At 45.2% G+C, this 21,716-nt stretch overlaps 1 protein-coding gene across 4 annotated transcripts in view; it reads right to left on the bottom strand.

The window, feature by feature from the left end:
• Positions 1 to 5,019: 5,019 nt before the first annotated feature.
• FLT4 (fms related receptor tyrosine kinase 4) overlaps positions 5,020 to 21,716 on the bottom strand; it is a 109,014-nt gene continuing 92,317 nt past the window's right edge. For 3 of the 4 annotated variants that reach the window (XM_039484994.1, XM_039484995.1, XM_039484992.1), the window contains 12 exons: positions 18,665 to 18,778; positions 18,310 to 18,398; positions 17,813 to 17,960; positions 16,571 to 16,665; positions 15,771 to 15,893; positions 15,070 to 15,181; positions 14,598 to 14,697; positions 14,053 to 14,158; positions 12,356 to 12,495; positions 11,282 to 11,402; positions 10,562 to 10,647; positions 5,020 to 9,269 (listed from right to left, as the gene is read on the bottom strand). In XM_039484994.1, the coding sequence (XP_039340928.1) occupies positions 9,050 to 9,269; positions 10,562 to 10,647; positions 11,282 to 11,402; positions 12,356 to 12,495; positions 14,053 to 14,158; positions 14,598 to 14,697; positions 15,070 to 15,181; positions 15,771 to 15,893; positions 16,571 to 16,665; positions 17,813 to 17,960; positions 18,310 to 18,398; positions 18,665 to 18,778 (1,454 nt within the window). In that variant the 3' untranslated portion in view covers positions 5,020 to 9,049. The remainder of the gene's footprint in view (positions 9,270 to 10,561; positions 10,648 to 11,281; positions 11,403 to 12,355; positions 12,496 to 14,052; positions 14,159 to 14,597; positions 14,698 to 15,069; positions 15,182 to 15,770; positions 15,894 to 16,570; positions 16,666 to 17,812; positions 17,961 to 18,309; positions 18,399 to 18,664; positions 18,779 to 21,716) is intronic. The other variant, XM_039484993.1, reaches the window with a different exon arrangement.

Here is a 21,716-nt window from a genome sequence, read left to right as displayed (position 1 = left end):
GATTTCACTAATGGCCTCTAAGCATTTTACAAAACCTTTCATCCTGTATACAAGGGGGAGGGACCACAAGGCAACGGTAATGACAAATGCTTATATTTCAATAATGCCTTCATAGGTAATGTTCCAGAACCCTGTCTCATCATGCTTGGAATACAGATGGCAGTTTAATTTTATGGGCCAGCAGCTCTGTGGTGTTTAAAGCAAACTCAGAGCTAGCACTTTTACTGTTGAAATACCGCTTTTCACAGAGCAGCCCTCGTAAACAGCTGGATTCGTCTTGGCACTGATGCAGGCACCAGCCCCAGGACGGAGGAGAGGCAATTTACTCCTTCCCTGTTCAGTGGCAGCAGGGGCTGGGGTGGCCCACAGTGCAAGTTAGGGCAGCTTGCCAGGCTGTGCTAATTTGTGTCCCTGCTTCAATGACCCCTATACGGCTTGTAGGGGCACAGAATTCTTGGGGTGTAAAAATGCCCCACCACACACTCCTTCCCCCAGTCTGCTTCCTCCAGTCCATCCTTGCCCCAGAATGCCCCTTAGCCCAAGGGCTGTTGTGAAGGCAGCATGGTGCCGGTAGAATTGGCTGTGCTGGAGGCATTTCTAGGTGGTCCCTGACACCTGCTCTGTAGCACCTTTGTGCCAACCAGAAGGAGCTGCAAGGCAAGGATGAATAGGGGTAAAGCATGTAATAGCAGCTTTTTGCATTTCTATAGAGAGCATGGTCTGGAGGTGTGTGCGCAGTGATGGACCTCAGGGAATGCTGATTTCTCACCCTGGGTCTTGATGTGTGATGCTGGGACATTCCCTTCCCTTCTGTATTTCAGTTTCCTCAGCTGTAAAGGGGGGATAATAATAGCAACCTCACAGGGATGTTGTGAGGATTATTTGGTTAATGTCTGATCCAGCCCTTTGAGGGTACAAGTATTAATTGTTATTACTATGCTTCCATTCTTCCAAAGATCTCAAAGTACTTCATAAGCATCAATTATTCCTCACAACTCTCCTGGGGATGAAATAAGAACGATCTCTATTTTACAGCTAGGTAAACCAGGTCACTGGGACATAAGCCGACCAGGGTCACACAGCAAGTATTAGAGCTGGGAATAGAACATGGGCATCCTAACTCCCAGTCCCCTGTTCTAACCACCCTTGATTAGACTGCCTCTAAATTTCACCTGAGAATTTCTGCCTTTTCCCTCTGCCCCTTTTCTATGTGTTACCTTTTTTCCCATTTAGTACTTCCCAATTCATGAATCTCCTTGTGGGTGCTACATTCCATCAGCTCTTCCATGTCTGCTGCATATTGTGGGCCTCATTCTTGAGCACCTTCACCTCGCATCTTATAGCATCAGTAGCACCTGTGCAAAGTAGGTGTACAGCACCACCAAATCAGAATGGTAGCTCACTTTGCAAAGGTGTAAATGACAGCACAAGGGACCACCTTTTCTCTTGTGTTTCAACCCTTTTACACCACTTCAGCGGACCTGGCCACTGGAGAATTTCCCTAGGTAGGGCAAATCTCTAGGTAGCATACAGCTGGCATAATGCCTCTCTGTCACACCCCCTTGCAGCCACAAGTGTTGAGGGCCTGCTTAGGAAAAATGGGGCATGGCCTTATGGCTCTAGGTAGTCAAATGTAAAGTAGAGCAGTCTGAAGGCTCTAATTACAAAGGGAACTGAGCAGGCCCCTGGCCAACCTGAGAAATGGGGAAAGGTAGTTTAAAGCCATATTTATTCTCTTACACCCTGTTTTTGTGCCAAGGATAGCACAGCTGCAACAAAGCATTAAACCCAAGAGGCATGGCAGTTGTGAATTGTACCCCTTCTATGCCTGGAGAGTCAGCACTGGTGAGTGTACTTTCCCTCTCACCCCCCAGGAGATGCAGCTACTTGAAGGGCAGCAGAGAGTTTTGCTGGACTGGGGCTGTCACAATATCTTTATCTGCTGTCCAGCATCTGAGGGTTTGTCTACGCTGCAGTAAAAGACCTGCGGCATGGCCATGGCTGGTCTGGGTCAGCTGACTCAGGCTCACGGGGCTTGGTTTGTGGGACTAAAAACTGCAGTGTCGACATTCTGGCTCAGACTGAAAGGGGTGGGGTCTCAGAGCCCCGGCTCCAGCCTGATTTTGAATGTCTACATTGTTGTTTTTAGCCCTACAGTGCAAGCCAGAGCCAGACTGTCAGACTTCATGCCACACGTTTGTTTATTTTCTTTTGTTTGTTTTATTTTTTTTTTGCAGTGTAGATGTACCCTGAGGGCCTGTTTTTTTCCAGAGATTCAGAGATTTCGCAAGCTCACCCTGTTGTGGTTAAACAGAGGAGGCTGCCAGGGTTTGGCTGGCATTAAAGTTTGTGTATTTTCAGGAAACGTTCATATTTTTTCTTAACTGCACAAATTTCCCCAGTGAAAAAGCTGCTGAAAATGTCTGTAAAAGCGCATCCTTCCTCTACACAAGCACAAGAGGCTTGGTCTTTACTTTTTATGGTACAAATGTTCTTTGTCAAAAGTTTCCTCCACCTCCTCCTCTTTCTTTCTCTATCTCCTGTGCATCCCTCCACAAAACTGGCTTCCAACCTGCAGTGCTGTGCCTCACCTGCCCCTGAGCCATTTCCCATCCTGTAGAAGACACGGTTAGAGCGACAGCACCACCTAGGGGAGTATTGGAGAAGAAAAAAATTCTCACCTACTTCTGAGGGCAGCTAAGTGGAGCTCAGACAACAGGCAGCGGCGCACAGCAGAAAGGGGTATGACAGTGGATGGGATTCACAGGGAGCAAAAATGGATCTGGAGGGGTCTTGAGCCTCTTGATCATGAGGTCAGGAAAGGTCATCTATAGTAGGGTGTTTCTGACAGGGTGCTTTGGGGCTCGCTTTGACTTTTGCCAGCTAATCTCAGAGCATCACCATATTTTGAGGAGGCCATTCGTACATCCTTCTAGCTCAGTGCAAGGGTGCTGGAGCCTTCCCCAAAGTGGTGCCCCCCCCCGAGGCCCCAACCCCAGCCAAGCCGTAAGCCAGAGCAGGGCTGGGGAGAGCACACCCCTTTCCCGCTCGTGGTGGGGCCAAAAGCAGCTCCCTGCCTGCTCCCCCCCCCCCCCCCCGGATCCCTTGCTCAAGGCAGGTGGAGGGACCCAGGCTCCCCGCAGCTGCCTCCATGGCTCTCCCCAACCGGTGTGTGTGTGTGTGTGTGTGTGTGTGTGTGTGTGTGTGTGTGTGTGTGTGTGTGTGTGTGTGTGTGTGTGTGTGTGTCAGAACCACAGTCTGGCTATGATAAGAGCTGGGCAGGCAGCTGTGGGTAGCTACAGTGCAGACCCTCCACCTGCCCTGGGCAGAGGGCCTGGGGGACAGGGACACTGGCTGGGGGCTGCTCAGGCTCCCTGACCAGGGCAGGTGGAGGGACTGTGCCACGGCTCCTCACAGCTGCTCAGGCTCCCCGGCTGGTCTCCACACTGGCCTGGCTGGGGGGTGGGGCAAGGAGGTGGGCAGGGCCGGCTTTAGGAAGTGCGGGGCCCAATTTGAACAGTTTCGATGGGGCCCCGGCAGGGATGACTTAAAAAAAATAAAAAAACCACACATGTAAAAAAACACGTGGGGCTTGTACTCACTGGGCGGTGCTCCGAGTCTTCAGCGGCACGTCCTTCACTCGCTCCGTGTCTTCGGTGGCACTGAAGAACCCGCCACTGAAGTGCTACCGAAGACCCGGAGCGAGCGAAGGACCCGCCACCGAAGTGCCGCTGGAGACCCAGATTGCCGCTGGGTGAGTAAATATTAAAAAGGTGCCTCTAGTCAGGGAAGGGATTCTCACTGGGTGTGGGGCCCTCTTAGGCGAGGGGCCCGATTCGGGGGAATTGGTGGAATAGGCCTAAAGCCGGCCCTGGAGGTGGGGAAGGGGTAGGGTCCACCCCAGTGAAAAGTAGACAGACCAGGCCAACCCACTTTCAAAAAGTGGGAGGGCCCTGGCACCCCCGGTTCCAGTGCCACTGGCTCAGCGGTTCTTGAACTTCATTGCACCACAGTCCCCTTCTGACAAAAAAAATTACTACATGACCCCAGGAAGGGGGACTGAAGCTTGAGCCCACCCAAGCCCTACAGCCCCAGGGTGGGGGGCCAAAGCAGAAGCCTGATGGGAGGTCTGTAACCAGAGCCCTGCCGCCCAAGGCTGAATCCATAGCCTGAGCCCTGCTTCAGCCCCTGGTGCTGGGGCTCAGGCTTTGGCTTCGGTCCGATCACCAGCAAGTCCAATGCCAGCTCTGATGACCCTATTAAAATGGGGTTGCAACTCACTTTGAGGTCCCGACCCACAGTTTGAGAAATGCTATAAAATTAGCTGGATACCATGTGCAAGAGACAGCCATCGGAGGTGCAGCGACATTAAAGAGGGTAAATTAGGAAGTGTCAAGTATCAGAGGGGTAGCTGTGCTAGTCTGGATCTGTAAAAAGCGACAAAGAATCCTGTGGCACCTTATAGACTAACAGAAGTGGGTATTCACCCACAAAAGCTCATGCTCTAATACTTCTGTTAGTCTATAAGGTGCCACAGGATTCTTTGTCGCTAAATTAGAAAGTCTGTTCCATTTGGGTAGACTTTGGCTAGACAATAAAACATTAATGAAACCCCAAGGTATCTGGTCAGTATTTTAAGGGTCTTGCTGAGTGAAGCTCTTAGTTTTCAGGTCATTGGTTCAGATAAACATACTTATCCAAAGTGTATCCGGATTTATCCAAGGATCTCATGAGAAAAGACTAACTTTCATCCTGGAAATGCCACAAGAACAGCTGTTTCCTGCCTGAAAGGAGGAAATGCAAAGAGACACAACGTGAAATAATAAAACCAAAACATGTTAATTGATCTGAGTTAGATTTCAAACAAGGTTTGGATTCAAGCTTGAGTTTTGTGTGAAGATCACAGTCATTGCGACTTAGCAAGGACCAGCAGCATCTCTGTAGCTGCCAAAGCTATGTAACTTCAGAAATGACAGAAAGCAGGTGAAAGTTATGACTTTATTTAATTTCACATTTAGATATTACAACAAAACTCTTAATGACAAAGTTTAACAAGTACTATAGGAGGAGAGGGGGAAAAATCAGTGTTCTAACTGTTTTGATATATAACTGTGAACTGTCAGAGACAGGACTCACATAAAGTGATTAAAAAACCCACAAACACTCCTGTGTAACACACACACACACACACACACACACACACACACACACACACACACATCCACTTACATTTACACTCAAACACACTTATCCATTCACATGCAACCCTTACTATCCTACTTGCATCAAAGGCCACTTCACCAAAACGTTCAATGCTGCTGTGGCAACAACTGGTACCAGCTTAAAATACTGGCATGTAAAGGAAGCATGACTTGATTCACATGTATGACAATGGTTTTGACTGGGGATGTGCATACATACGAGCAAGTGGAGAATACATGCCAGTGCTCTGTGTCAAACACTTTATTTTCATGAGCGAGCAATGATCTGTAATAACTAATGAGTGGTAAAGAAAATGAAACCAGCAGTAAGTATATTGGTCATTTTTTATGGCATAACAACAAATCTCTCAGCCTCAAAAATTAGGTTCAATTAAAAATAAAAAGAGTGAGGGTGCTGCTAAACCTAATAGGTACAGAAATTAAACCAGGGGTTTTAAAAGTTGAAATTGTCTACTGGAATTGTGGAAGTTCAAACATTGCAGCATGGGGCTAGTGCATCAGAACCAAAAATGAAACAGATCAACCTCATTTCATTGCTCAACCTACGTTGCAGAATGTAAAAAAATGGCAGAAATGATGAAAACATTGATTTTTAAAACTGTCAATTTTAATAATCATGAATGGTGGCAATAACATAGGAAAGAATGTCAACTTTTTCCACTATCATTTTAATCTTGATAGTGTGCTTTTAAATGACTGAAAATACAAGTGTCTATACAACTGTGCATGGTCACACATTACATTGATACTACATCAGAGGGAGTGTCTGCAGAGTAGACAGTTTTACTCATATTATGTGTATGTTATGCATGTATTAATGTTGTTGCAAATATAATAGGATTTGATTCCCCAGTCCCTCCTGCCCCTCCACCCTAAAATAGGATACAAAATATAGGAAGCAAAGCAAATCTCTGCTGAAGTACGATTGCAACATTAAAAATAAAATGTCATGCTAGCTCCTTGCCCTTGACCTGCAGATGGACTCACCCAGGCTGCCTTTAAACAATGGATTTTAGTGCAATAACTTTTCCATAGACTGATGCTTGTGCACATGTATATGGAATGCCCATCCACTCTATTCTGAATACAGAAGCACATTACTTGTGATGATAATCAAGCTATTTCAAAAAGCCCTGGACACACTGCTCTGGGAAACTGTGCTGGGACCCTGTTAAATGTGGGGTTTGCTGGTACATTTTCAACCATTGGATTGAGAAGGCCTTTTGTAGAGCGGTGTTTTATTTGTAAATATTTTTTAGTGCTTTTTTGCAGCTGAAGTGTATTTCCAGGTGAACTCTTTTCTATAGAGCATCATAGATTATTAGGGTTGGAAGGGACCTCAGGAGATCATCTAGTCCAACCCCCTGCTCAAAGCAGGACCAATCCCCACAATGCTCCCTCAAGGATTGAACTCACAACCCTAGATTTAGCAGGCCAATGCTCAAACCACTGAGCTATCCCTCTCCCTTGAAGGCTAGCAGGTGTGATGCATATAGTAAGGACAAAAAAGGCTGGGTCTAAAGGCTGCATCAAGAGAGTGGGCTAAATTCAGCCTGGGTTTATGCCAGCTTCTGCCACAGTGAGCCTGGCATAGAATCAACCTTCCCAGAGCTAAGGGGCTGCTTAGAGGATGCACTGATTCTGTGTCTCTCCTAGCAGCCTCCATCAGTAGAGTTCCTTACTTGAGTCATGACCACAACTTAAAGCTACTCTAGCAGCTGACAACTGTGGGGTGAATTCCCATGGGGTGCAGTGGGATTAGCAGGCACAGGGAGGTCTGAGTTTTGGGGAATCTCCTCCAGCTCTCTGATATGCACATCATACTATAATTCCACTGACACAAAGGGGAAGAACAATATTTTGGTGGACTGATTTTGTGCCTTGCAGATGTCTATATATAATTTTAAAAACAAAACCACCTACATTCCCATTCCTTAAGTAAACTCACAGCCCCACACTTGTGCAGAGAATTGTAATCAAACAGACAAGATATTGAGTGCAGCCACGACATACAACTCAATGTGGGAAAGGTACAGACAACGGTAGTGCTAACTTTGTAAATGCACAAAACCCTCTTATGGGGGAAAAATAGAATCTGGAAAAATATATCTGATACAAAAAAAATAATAATAATAAAGTCAAAACAAAACCCTTAGTTCTATACATAGAAGCCTGGCCTGCAAGCAGAATTCCTCTGGTGCTGGGACGCCAAAGATATAGGGAGCTTCTGCCTCTGAAAGGTGTGTGGGATGAGATGCTAAAAGGAAACTCACAAGCTGCTCAAATGAGCCTCTTCACAAAGATTCCTCTGATGCTTTTGTGAAGATACTCTGTGGCAGGGAGAGGAAAAGCAGGTGGGGAATGGCAGAGAATCAGAACAGAAATGTGTTCAGATGATCTGCACAGAGAGTCCCCACAGCTTCTGAGCTCATGTGATTTCACATAAAAAAGCCACTGAAGCTGCTTCTGTAGAAACCAATACTTCTTGATCCCGCAGCTAAGAAAGCCCATTGGAATGAAAGACAGGTTCACTATGCTGGAGACTCTGGCAAAGTGCTGTGATAGATGCTGAAGAGGAGTCTGTCTGAGGCGTGGTCTCCCCTTTGCAGATCCTGCTGGGGCAATGGCTCACTGGCTGCTGAAAGTGGATGCAAATGTATATGAAGCCAATATAGTCTATCCAAGTTAATAGCACTTACCAGACCCACAATGCAGAGTTCTCTCTTCCACTGCAGTGACAGTGACGCCAGCAAACAAAGTGATGCAATTAAAGGGACCTTATCTTTGTGCTTTGTATTCTCCATTGTTTGTAAAACCCTTACAGCTCATTGCAAATAAAAATGTTGTGTTTAGAATCCAGCTGAAATTAATATGACTTTGTTTTGTTTACTTTTTAATTGGAGCAACAACCTGTAGCAGGGCTGAGGAGAGGGATGGTTAGTTACCTGCTGCCAGCACAGAGTGTATAAAAATGACTTTTTCACAGGGTCTACAAAAACAGTGGATATTTCTCTATCTCACTGGGGTGACTTTAGCTATTAGCTGATAACAGTTTCAGGGCTTGTTGCTTAAAATAGCAAAAAATATTCCATCTGATTAGATATAAAGGCAGGTCTCCATTGCTAGGGATGCTAAATGCCTGGGGATCAATCACAAAGGAATATTGGTGGGACTGGATGAAGTGGTTTTGAGGGGCTGGGAGTGCTTTCGTGCCTAGTGGGTTACACATACATTGGTATGTTTATGGGGAATATCTGAATCTACTGGGATCCTCCCATCCACCGCTCGGAAATGTCCTGCTCTTGTTGCTGGTACCACTTCGTAAGTCTTCCTTTTGGTTCTGTCCCTCTCCTCAGTGGCTGAAGTCATGAAGACTAAGAGAGTAGAAAAAAAAACAATCCAAGGAAAAAAAATTGAGGCTGCACATCAGGAAGAACCTTGACTTAGTCAGATCTATTTATATCTGACCTGAAATGGGGCTTATTGAGTGGAAGCCTATCTGAATAGAGGTTGGATGTGGAGAGGCGGTTGCAGCACTCAGCACAGATGCACACTAACCAGTGGAATTAGTCCGTCTCACCCGTACAAATAAAACAAAACATCCCAATCAGTGACGTGTTCTCTCCCGTGCCTGAGTGGATCAGAAGCTGCATCCTGAGTCAGTCTGTAATTCCGAGATGTTCTCACTCCCTTTCTCCATCTGTTTTGTGGGGATTTCCTGCTGTGGTTTGTTCTGGGTTGGAGGGGAAGCTCCATATGGCAGTGGCAATGCAGCATGAAGGGTGGAAGGTGGTGTCTTGGCATGGTGTCTCCGCAGCCTGTTCCTGTTAATACTGCTCTGAGAAGAAGGACGCATGGACAGCGGAGGGACTGGCCCCCTCTCCGGGTGGGGTGTAGCTGCCATCCTCTGAGTGTTCTGACAGTTCCCCATATTCACTGTTGTAAAAAGTCTGGCCTCCGACCTGGGACTGATACAACGGTCGACACCTGCCTCTCAGGTCCGACTGTTCCACTGCCAACTCTGCATTTTGACTGGGCCCTTTACTGCTGTTAGCAAAGAGAGATGCAGAGAATCAGTTCAGAGCAGTACTGGAGAAACCCATCACCTCTCAGAGAGGCTTCCCAGCATTAAAGAGCAGGTAAAGCATGGAGGCAAGGCAGGCATTCAGGGGGACACCCTGCATGCTAACAATCAGCCAATAAGCTAACAGCCAGCGCTCTGACGCCCAGCACTCTAACATCCGGGGCACCCACCACACTGATATGCAGCACACGCAGGCCCCAGGCCTGAGACTGGGCAGGTGTGCATGTGTTAGAATCTTCCCACACAGGCTGCTCTAGGGAAGCTACTTCAACTCAATAACTGAACTAGTCTTTGTGGGGCCTTTATGTTCAGAGGAGGATCCCCGGGTCCCACTCCCTGACCTGCCTCCTCCTCCCCCTTCTCCTCAGTGTGTATTGCCAAGCAGGGAGACCCACGCCCACCGCACACATTCCTGCATCCAGTTCCCTACTGGCTCTGCTGCAAAGTAGCCTTTTGCAGCTGCATGATTATTATTATATTGTTTTAGGCTTGCAGCTGGGAACCCCAATCAAGTTTCAGGACCCCATTGTGTCAGGCACTCTAGAGACAAGTCACAATGAAGACAGATCCTGCCCCAGGCAGGTTCAAGTCTAGGTGTCAGACAGGATGCAACAGGTGGCAGAACAAACCAGGTGGGGGCGTGCAGGAGAATAGGGTAACAACATGAACAGAGTTCAGCAGAAAAGCAGAAATTTCAACTTACCACCTGCCTAACTAGCGCGACTGGGCAATGATTTGTAGGCATTATGACAGAGGAAAGATGTAAGGAAGGATTTTAATAGATGTGGTGGCTTTATGAAATTTGCCAGGGAGATTTTCCCAGGTGCAGTGGGTGGTGTGGGAAAAAAGCGTGGAGGTGCCTGAAGGAGAAGCGGACAAGTACTTCTGTGTGCCTTGTTATCTCACCAGAGCCATTACTCCTTTGCCTTATGGAATGTGTTTTGGGCTGTCGACAAGGGGTTGTTTTTATTTAACAACAGCTTTCACAGGTCGATTTGCTGAGGTATTTTACCACTTGTTAACGTTTATACGTTTCACTCAGATGACTCAGCCCAACTTCACCATGCAAAAGCCATAAGACCAATCAAGCCCTTTATTGCAGAGAGCTCTAGGAATGCTGCCTCCAGTAGCAGATTCTATGAGTAGGCAACTGCAGATACTTCAGTGATCTCAGTGCATTTTGCCTCAGGGTGCCTCACAGCAAGCACGGCTGTGGACAACAAGAGTGGTCCACGGGAGTGAGTTAAGGAGGTACCTGAATCCACCTTCTTTTCTGTGTCTGTTTTCTATCCTCTCAAATTCCTCTGATGCCAGGACCATCCCACTGTCTGTTTGATTGTCCTGGGAGGAAACAAGGAAGTTACATGCATTATGAGTACCATCCCTGTTAAGTGATCCATTTGCTCATCAAGCTCAGACTCAATCCTTCATTAAATCAAATACAGGAGGTAGCTGGGAAGGGTGAGAAGGTAGCCCTGAGGGGATCGTGGGACAATTTTATCTGCAAGTGCCATAGTTTCACTGGGGCTCACTTTTGAAATGTAGCCTCCTAAAAATGGCATGTGCAAATGCAGAGTTTGCGTGTGGCTGCCTGGGGAGCATTCCCAGGTGTTATACAATGCAGACCAGGGATTGTTAAAGTCTGGCACGAGGTTATTAGCATATGACTGGTCCTGTCGTGGATTACAGTGTGCTTGACCTACTGGCCTTGTTCTTACAAACCTGGAAAGGGTGAAGAGTTGAATCCTCTCTGGACCTCGCTGGCAGATCTAATTTACTTGTTCAACACTCAGCTCATACAGTGATCGGTGCTATAGAAAATCCTTACATGACAGATAGATGAGTGTGCATGGGACGGGATGAGATAGTATTGGGATGGACAGATAGAGAACTGACCTTCCTCCATCACCAGTAAATGGGCCAGAAAACAATCCCCTCATCCCTCCCTGCCTGTCTCCACCCAGACTCTACTCACCGGGTGTGTTTTATACGTGGTGTGTGTCATGGGAAACTCTTCAAATGTCTTTATTCTGGATGGACACCTTATCTGATTTCCTCCAGTCAAACAACCAGGGAATGACACACAGTTATAGTATCTGCAAGAGAAGTATACAGCACACAGTAAACTGAGTAAGCCAATATCTGGATCGGTGCTCCACAACAGGTGACTTGCCCTATGCTACCCTCTCAATACAGGGCTTACTCTAGGGAGAAGGCAACCACAATGGGACATTTAAGGGGGCTGGAGGGATTCATACACCTCAAGACTCCGGTGCTGTGAGGTAGCCTCCCGTTCTTACACTCGTGGAGTGGAATATTGTGTTCCCTGTCCCTCCTGCAGCAGAAAGCACACTTCAGTGAGAGGGGCAGCAAGGCAGACTTTCCAATCTAGCCCCAGTCCACCAAAGGTTCCCACCTACCCAAACAGAGGAGCTGTTCACCTGAGCAGGGGTAGGGTTACAGTGCTTAGCAGCAGGGGTAGCTGCTGATGTATTGCTGTAGGGGACAAGGTGAGAGGGACAGAGCCAGTTACACTGAACAGTTACACATGATGAAAGCCTCAGCACGCAGATGTCCTCATGTCCCAACATTAGATTGTGGAACGGCCTCCCAAAGAAAGAGGTGCAGGCCTGTCACTTGCATCATTTAGAAAGGGACAAGATAAAGCACAGCTAGGATCAACCTGCATTGGAAGAGAGAGAGACTGGACAGACTAACAGGTCTCTTCCCTTGCTAATGCACAGGACCCTGAAATCTATAACCATGGTCTTGGAAGTGTGACTGCCCTGTTAGTGTAGCTGGAGGTGGGTGGAGGAGGCAGGTCGTATGCTCAGACATCAAGGTCTCTCCCCAGTCACCGAAGAGAACATGAACAAAACCCAGATGCAACATCTTTAAGTGTTGGAGTCGGATCTGCCTAGAATGTGACCTCCCAGCCTAGCACTACTGTGATCTTAGCACTTCCAAAGGGCATCCTTAGAAGTCTGGATCCCTGCTTGGCTCTCTCTTTTCCTCTCACAGTGTTTCCCAGAGGAGAGCAGGGATTCACCTCGCTGCTAAGCTGTGGCAGCGTAGCCTCATGTCAAATTCCTCTTCATCAGAGTTCTGCTGGGCAGAGGAAGGCACTTGGGAGAACCCGTCATCTTCAGAGCTCTGAGAGTCATTCAGTGGGATGTAATCCTTCCCCTCCTGAAGGGAAGGAAAGCGAACGTGCTTAGAGAGAGAAGAGGATTCTGCAAACAGGAGAGAACTTTGTACATAGACACCCTCAATAATGGGAGGGAGTGTTCCCATTGTATGCAGTGTTCTTGTATGCAGTGTTCCCATTGTATGCAGTGTTGGTCCCAGGATATTAGAAAGACAAGGTGGATGACGTAATATATTATATGGGACCAACTTCTGTTGGTGAGAGAGACAAGCTCTGTGTAAACTCAAAAGAACAGAAGTTGGTCCAATAAAAGATATTACCACACCCACTTTGTTTCTCTAACATTCTGGGGCCAACACGCTACAACTACACTTCATAAAATGGAAATATTCCTTCCCATGATTACTTCACCCACCCTGTCTCTCTAGTCCCATTTTAGGTCTTCTGCTTTTCTGGAACACAACAACCCCCTGGAGATTTCCATGTCTTTTGAGTACAGTGAGTTAAGCGTCTTTGTGCATACAGGTGTGTACAGTGTGTGCTGATGCATATGTATGGGGGGAATAGGGAAAGAAAATAACTCTAAATCCATAGCTTGATAATGCATATAGTTCCTTAGGCTTTCCTCTTCTTGAGGTGTTTATAACAGGTATGCACGGTACTTGTTCTGCTGACCACCATTCCTAGGCTCTCTGTTAGTCACTTAACTGCCTTTGGGCTGTCCTGTACGTACAATACAGAATAAACACTACATCAGGCGCTGCCTTGGTATAGTACTTCTCTTATCAACTACTGAGCAGCACCTGCAGTGTGTTGCACGTCACACACCTGTTATGTGATGTACCAACGAAATGTCAGCGTTCCAAAGGCACACAGCTGCAGACAAGTCATGTCTGTATATATAAAATGGTTAATTTTTGTTTATAATTGAGAAGGTTAGTCATATTTAAGCATCCAGCTATCTTCTAGTGTGCAAAAGAGAAGTTAAAACCACAGTGGCATGCCCATGCCAGATAAAAGTGCTGATAAGCTACTGTGTAGTAACAGTTAGTAATACGTTAAGGTAAATCTGTATGGCACTGTTTGCATGTTTGTGTAAAAGAATAACTATTTCATTCAAATGTCCACAAAACTCAGATCTGGAGAGTTTCAAGAATTCCTGGTGTTTGTTAATTGTGCCTGCCAGAGGCAGGAGTCTGCTAGGAGTTTGAATCAGTTTAAAAATGAAAAAGTCATAATTTACAGATAAGGATAAAAAATACTAAAAAGGCAGCCAAGAAATAATGAAAAAGATCTGTCCAATAGCTAGACAATAGTGATATGTTTGATACTGTGAAGTATATATTTTACAAAGTGAAACTTACACTAATTTATACCAGCCAACATATATATTGTATCTCCAATGGTGCTATGCTGATTTGCACCAATGTAGGCTCTGACCCCTGTGCCTGCACACACATGCACAAACACATACAGAGTCAGATGTGGGCATAGCTGGCCAGCGGGATGGCCAGCAATGAAAGGAAGAATGAGCTGTTTGAAGAAAACTGGCCCAGTCCAGTTTGGTGTTGGATTATGACAGTGCATGAGAACTTCACCTGCTGGACATTTTCCTGAAGAAGGTCCCCCAGGATCTCCACCAGGTCTGAGAAAGTTGGTCTCTCCTTGGGGTCCCCATGCCAGCAGCTCAGCATTATACGATAACTGCCAAGAGGAAACAATGCACACTGTTCATCAAGTTCATCCTTCTTGTTCAAGGTGCAACTCCCAATTGTACACAAGGACTACTGTGACACCCCTGTGATGGAGGGGAATGTGATCCCCCATGTCACCACCTGGCCTCCTACAGCAACATCCCAGTTTGGTTACCCTGTACAGAAGGAAGTTTAAAGTTTAATTATTTTAAATAGCTCTGAGACATCCCTCTAGTTCTTGTGATTATTTTTACTTGTTTCAGGCTCCTTCCTGGAGACTTGGTAGGAGGCTAAAGAGTGGTTGGGCCTGCCCACCACACACTGGTTGAAAGAGAGAGGCTATCCATCCTGCCTGGGGGACTTTCCCCTGGCCTCCTTGGCCCCATGTTTTCTTGTGTTTTCTATAGTATTTCCTTGGCGGGGGTTCAGGTCTGAAATCTCCAACTCACATTTCTGCAGTTGCGTATTCTGGAGCTCTCATCCTGGTACCATCTTTCAGTCTCTGGCAGAACTCCTCATTGATCTGCACTCCAGGGTAGGGTGAGGCACCTAGGAGAAAAATCCAAAGATGGTCCGGGGGTTGGAAAATGAAGTCCATAGGACAACAACCAAACTTTCTCCTCATTCTACCTTTCCTCTCAAACCAAACTGAGAGATGCAGTCACTATTCTGTTCCATTCCCATTCATAAAGTGGATCTTCCTTCTGAGCCAGAAACCCTCACATTAGGAGGAGGCTGTCTCCAGACTAGTCCCACCTACCACCTTTATCTTGCACTGGGAGGAAGTGATCACCAGAATGCCCCACATTGGGAGGAGGTGTCATTTTCTTCCCACTTCTCCCTCAGACATACTGCAGAAGAGAACATTCTTCCTGCACAGCAAGGCATGGTGACATCATCATCATGACCACTACCACTTACCTAGTGAAAATATCTCCCAGAGGAGGACTCCAAAGGACCAGACATCACTCTGGGTAGTGTAGACCTTGTCAAAGATGCTTTCTGGAGCCATCCACTTCAGAGGAAGGCGAGCCTGTGGGACAGAAGCATGCTGTTGGAATTCAGTCACCATCACAGCCTGGAACAAGGCTATGGATACCAACAGGAAAGCAAAACTAGGCATCCTGCAACTGCTCTTCCCTGGCCAATTTTATAGACAGATGAAGATGTAAATGTGCAGTCAAGAAGTTCTTCAGTCAAAAGTAGGGAAACATTGAGGTCCGGTAGATATAGAAGGGGGTTAGGGATAAACAGGCAGGGAAGAGAGGAGGAATAAGGAAAGTTAAGAAGCTAAGAAAGGAGAGATAAGGATGGACTGATGGGCAGGAGGGATAAGGATTGATGTCTGGGAAAGGAAGAGAGATGTACACAGATCTGCCATGCTCTGTTTAGAGCTCATTAGTGATTACAGCAGTATATGCACAGATAAGTAAATATCACATTCCTGGCTAAACCCAGCGAGGGGTTACAGTCTGAATGTTCTCCTGTCACAGATGGTGTTAGACCACTCGCTCATTCCTGTTTCCCTGGGCTTTCCCTGCATACACCAGCCACAGGATGGTTTTTACACTTCCAGTCCCAGTCCTAATCCAGATGTGAGTTAGCTGAGATTCTATACTCACACTGCCCTTTCTGACATAGTCAGGATCCTTGTAGATGTCTCGGGCCAGCCCAAAGTCACAGATCTTCACCACATTGTTCTCTGACAGCAAGATGTTCCGAGCTGCCAGATCTCTGTGGATACACTAAGTGGAAAAACAATGGCAAAATCACAAAGAGCGGGACTAGTGGGGGATCAGAAGGGGTAGAGAAGGAAACCGAAGTGCCTCTCATTCGGTTCTCTCGTAGCAATTAAAATAGGAACCCAGCACTTCGGTGCACTAGCCTTCCACCTCTGGAGACCTGGGGTCAAATCCCATTAGCTCCCAAAGAATAAATAACACCCACACAAATGACTGCCTCACAGAGTGTTGGGTGCTGGAAACAAACAGAACAAAACGAGTCACGTTTTGCTTTCTTATGGGAGCTGGTACCTTTTTTTTTTCTTTTGAAAGAGGCTGAAGTTAAAAATCAAAAGGAAGGTTGGTGTTGTGGCTAAGGGCCTGCACTGGGACTCAGGAGATCTGAGTTCTATTTGTACCTCTGCCTGAGACCTACTGGCTCAATCTCTCTGTGTTTCAGTTCCCCACCTGTAACAAGGGAACTAAGAATAGGTTCCTACCTCCCAGGGGTGTTCGGTGGATACATTGATATCCACCTCATTGCCTTTTTACAGATGGGGAACTGAGACACAGAGATTAAGTATATGTGTACGTATACATAATACACACACCTACATATGAGGCATTCAGTAAGTATGATGGTGGGCACCATGTAAGATCATTCATAGACAGACAGATGTAAAATAGTAAGGCAAACTCACCTTTCTGGATGCCAGGAACTCCATTCCACGTGCCACCTGGAAGCTATAGCAGATTAGGTCTTCCATAGTCAAGGGACTTTGCCACAAATCATCCACTGTCCAGAGAGAAAGAAAAAATGTTCTCTCATCTAGCTAGTGGAATTTACCCTCCCTCGCCCGCAGCCTACCTCCACAACTGCTGGACTAGGTCAGCATCAAGGCAAACTACAGGGATGTTTAATGGAGCCTGTTTCCTAAAAGTACCAGATCCACCATAGAGTTTCCCTGTGACCATTGCAGGTGATAAAATATTAAATCAAGGCATCTCTGTAAGTTTGAGGAAGAATATTCCTGCAGCTAATGCTCTTCAATTAGGATAGTCACAGAGAAATCCCAGACCTACGGAGTCTGTGCCAATTGCCGAACCAGGCAAGCACAGGATGCTTCCAGATGAACCATATTCACCACTATTAATATTTATTATTTATATTGTGGTAGAGACTAAAGGCCCTATGGTATCAGGGCCCATTACCCTAGATATTACACACGTATAGAGTGAGAAGCTGGTCCTGGACCCAGAGAATTTACAGTCTAAGTTTATTACAAGAGACAAGAGATGGATGGGGGGGAACGACAAGGCAACAGCGAAGTGATTAGATTAATTAATAGTCTGCCTCAGCATCAGAGGGGAAGAAGGCTCCCTCTCTCCCCCGTCAGGGATCTCCCTTTATCAGTCTTCACATAAAGAGGAAGATGCATCTCCTACAGCACACGGGGAGAGAAACTCACTGTGTAGCCCCACTAGTCTTCCATGTGACTTAGTCAACCCATCTGGAAAACTGAATAAAACATCTAGTTAGGAGACAAGGGTTCTACCCCCACCTCCACCAAAAACTTGCACTGTGCCCTAAGGCAAGGCATTTAACCAGTCTGTGTCTCGGTTCCCCCATCTGTAAAATGGGGTGATACTTACCTGCCTCAGTGAAGCTTTTTGAGGCTCCAGTCGAAAAGCTCTTTGTAAGAGCTAAGGATTATTATCTGTTATAAACTGCTAGTGTTCTCCATAGACAGTATTAATCTTCATCATACTGGCTTATGTAACTAGGATCACGTAATATCACGATTCCAACTAATGCAAGACAATTGAGTCAGAGTTCCCTACTGTTCATTGTCAGATGCCCTAATTATTCAATGTTAATTAAGTTTGGCAGTAGTTTAACAGGATGAAGTGAGGAGCAGCTGATGAAAACTGGGGCTCATTACCTTCCTGTATAGGCTGTGCTGTCTGGCTCTTGTTCATCAGAAGCCTGTTGAAGATTGCGCTGTCGCTGGTACCAGAGCGACTCCTTCTGTCTGCTCTCACTGCTTCTACTAAGGACCGGACCTGGATGCGCAGTCTGGGTGATTTCTCCTGAGAAGCAGGCCAGGCCCAAAAGGTAATCATGGGACACATTGTCTAACCACTGCAGCAGTAATTCAGCTGACACATTTATTGTATCCTAGGCTTCTGAACTCTGGTCCACCAATGGAGCCCAGTCCTGGCCTAGAAGCACCAATCTCCCATTGGACAGAAAGAAATTTACTCTCTGCTTTCACACATCAAACACACTGTTACATGGAACTGACACATTTCTAGGCACATGATGTCTTTGTATCTTATTGTCAGGGTTAAGCTCATTCCAAGCCAGAGATATTCTTCTTCGTTCACTAATCATGGGAAAGGCCCTTAAAGATGACACAAGATGAAGGAGGCTACATACCCTGTAAGGACTGAATCCTTCCCGTTTGGTCCGCAGGTAGTTGGAGAGGTTTCCATATTTACAGAACTCAACAATAACCATGAGTGGGCCTGGAAGAGAAGAAACAAAGTTGTTCCTGGAGCAGAATTAAGGACATGGGGCTAAAATCTGTCTTGATTTACACAACATGCAATCCCATTGTGCTCAGTACATACACAATCACACACACATAAATACAAACAGTTGCATCCTTACACTAACACACACCTACACAGTCATACACACAACAGAGGAAATAGAGGGAATGATGCCCAGCATGGATGTGAAAGAGCTTTTCACTTCACGGCCAGCTGCCTTGGTGGTCTTGGATATTTACCATTGGGCTTGGTGCAGGCGCCCAGCAGGTTAACAACATTGAGATGATTTCCAATGTGAATAAGGATCTTCAGCTCTGACATCAGCGCCTTGTGCTCACTTGCAGTAGCTCCCTCTGGAAACAAATAAACCAAATTATGGTTCCCCCTTAATTACACCCCCTTCCTCCTCCCTTCTTTTTAGTGAGGCTTTATCCTTAGTAGCCTCCAAGCCATGGCAGCATGATCCATAACTGAGTTAAAACAGTTCTTGTCAACATGGTTATGGCACTAGTGTAGATATGGCTTTAGGACTTTTGAATATTAGCTTATAAAGTGATAACCCCACCCCTGCAGAATCACTGTCAGTAGGCGAGGTGGGTTGGACTATTAATGTAGAGCACTGAAGTAAAAGCGAACACAGGTTGGGCCTGACACACTTAGGCCAGAGGTAGTTGGAAGTGGTTTATATCCAGGGATAAATGACCACACAAGGGTTATAGACACAAAGGCAGATGGACCCAGACATAGACACACACACACACACACACACACACTTGTAACTTGGCCATTTGACTTCTTGAGCTGATGTGATGAGCCACAAACCCATTTCTGGGAAACAAAAGGAATTTGGGGTTTTCTGATCCTGACTGAAGATAGGAATGTACAGGTTCAGAGTCCCCAGCTTGATTTTAACCCAGAAGTTCATTTTCTAGTCCATTTACTATTCTAAACACCCAAAGGTACTCTTTGAACAGCTCATTCTACATAGCATTTTCCCCAGAGAACATGAACAGCATCAGGCATTGTGTCTTGGTAGTAATTTAGGCAGCGAGATACTTTGTTATTGCTCCATGACTCAATTTCACTCACAATTTGTATCTTCCTTTATCGTGAGCATTTTCTCTATTACGTTCCTCCATCATAATCTCACCACCTCTGGGATTTGCAATTTTTGGCTGCTTCACTGTGGAGATTTTCCTAACTTGTGTGGAAGGAGCTCCTTCTTAAACCAAATCTGCCAGGCCTCAAAGTCAGAAAACAACAGCACCTAAAGGGGATCTGCAAGACTTGTGGAAAAATGTAGTCACAAACAGCCACGTTTTCAAACAGGCTTCTGAAATTATTCCCACAGATTTTACATGCGCATCCATATGCACAAATGGGCACTCAGATGAACAGTTACTTGTAGGGCTGTCGATTAATCGCAGTTAACTCATGCAATTAATGCAAAAAATTAATCAATCACAATTAATTGCACTGTTAAATAGAATACCAATTGAAATTTATTTCATATTTTTGGATGTTTTCAAATGTATTGATTTCTGTTACAACACAGAATACAAAGTATTCAGTGCTCACTTTATATTATTATTTTTAATACAAATATTTGCACTATAAAAATGATAAACAAAAGAAATAGCATTTTTCAATTCACCTCAAACAAGTACTGCAGTGCAACTTCTTTATCATGAAAGTGTAACTTACAAATGTAGATTTTTTTGTTACATAATTGCACTCAAAAACAGAACAATGTAAAACTTTAGAGCTTACAAGTCCACTCAGTCCTACTTCTTGTTCAGCCAGTCACTAAGACAAAAAAGTTTGTTTACATTTATGGGAGATACTGCTCACTGCTTCTTATTTACAATGTCACTTGAAAGTAAGAACAGGCATTCACATGGCACTTTTGTAGGTGGTGTTGCAAGGTATTTACATATCAGATATGCTAAACATTTGTATGCCCCTTCATGCTTTGGCCATCATTCCAGAGGACATGCTTCCATGCTAATGATGCTCATTAAAAAAAAAAGCATTAATGAAATTTGTGACTGAACTCCTTGGGGGAGAATTGTATGTCTCCTGTTCTGTTTTGCCTGCATTCTGCCATATATTTCCTGTTACAGCAATAACAGATGATGACCCAGCATATGTTTGTTTAAAGAACACTTTCACAGCAGATTTGACAAAATGCAAAGAAGGTACCAATGTGAGATTTCTAAAAATAGCTACAGCACTTGACCTAAGGTTTAAGAATCTGAAGTACCATCCAAAATCTGAGAGGGACGAAGTGTGGAGCATGCTTTCAGAAGTCTTAAAAGAACACACTGATGCGGAAACTACAAAGCCCGAACCACCAAAAAAGAAAATCAACCTTCTGCTGGTGGCATCTGACTCAGATGATGAAAATGAACATGCGTCCGCCCGGACTGTTTTGGATTGTTATCGAGCAGAACCTTTCATCAGCATGGATGCATGTTCCCTGGAATGGTGGTTGAAGCATGAAGGGACATATGAATCTTTAGCGCATCTGGCATGTACATATCTTGCGATGCCGGCTACAACAGTGCCATGCGAATGTCTGTTCTCGCTTTCAGGTGACATTATAAATAAGTGGGCAGCATTATCTCCTGCAAATTGTAACCAAATTTGTTTGTCTGAGCGATTGGCTGAAGTAGGACTGAGTAGAGTTGTAGGCTTTAAAGCTTTACACTGTTTTATTTTTGAATGCAGTCATTTTTTGTACATAATTCTACATTTGTATGTTCAACTTTAATGACAAAGAGATTGCATGACAGTACTTGTACTAGGATAATTGAATAATAATATTTCTTTTGTTTTTTACAGTGCAAATATTTGTAATAAAAATAAATAGAAAGTGAGCACTGTACACTTTGTAGTCTGTGTTGTAATTGAAATCAATATATCTGAAAATGTAGAAAACATCCAAAAATATTTAAATAAATGGTATTCTATTATTGTTTAACAGCACGATTAATCATGTGATTAATTGTGATACTTTTTTTTAATCGTTTGACAGCTCTAGTTACTTGGTTTCCACATGCAAATAATCCTATGTGCTTTCCCCTTTTGCTTACATGTCAGGAAGTTGCATACATGCCTGGTAACCAATATGTGCAAACAAAAGTGATTTTTTTAATCCAAATGGGCAACATGCGAACAGGAGGGTGCCATGTTAGAGGCCTGCTTGAAAACATGGCCACATAAGTTTAAGATCTCCAATCTGTAGCATGCAATATTACTCCAGCTCTGAAACTGGCCCTAAGGCAGGTT

This window comes from Mauremys reevesii, linkage group 8 (assembly GCF_016161935.1).
Source record: "Mauremys reevesii isolate NIE-2019 linkage group 8, ASM1616193v1, whole genome shotgun sequence".
Classification (NCBI taxonomy): Eukaryota; Metazoa; Chordata; order Testudines; family Geoemydidae; genus Mauremys; species Mauremys reevesii.
This window is presented reverse-complemented; position numbering and strand designations above follow the sequence as displayed.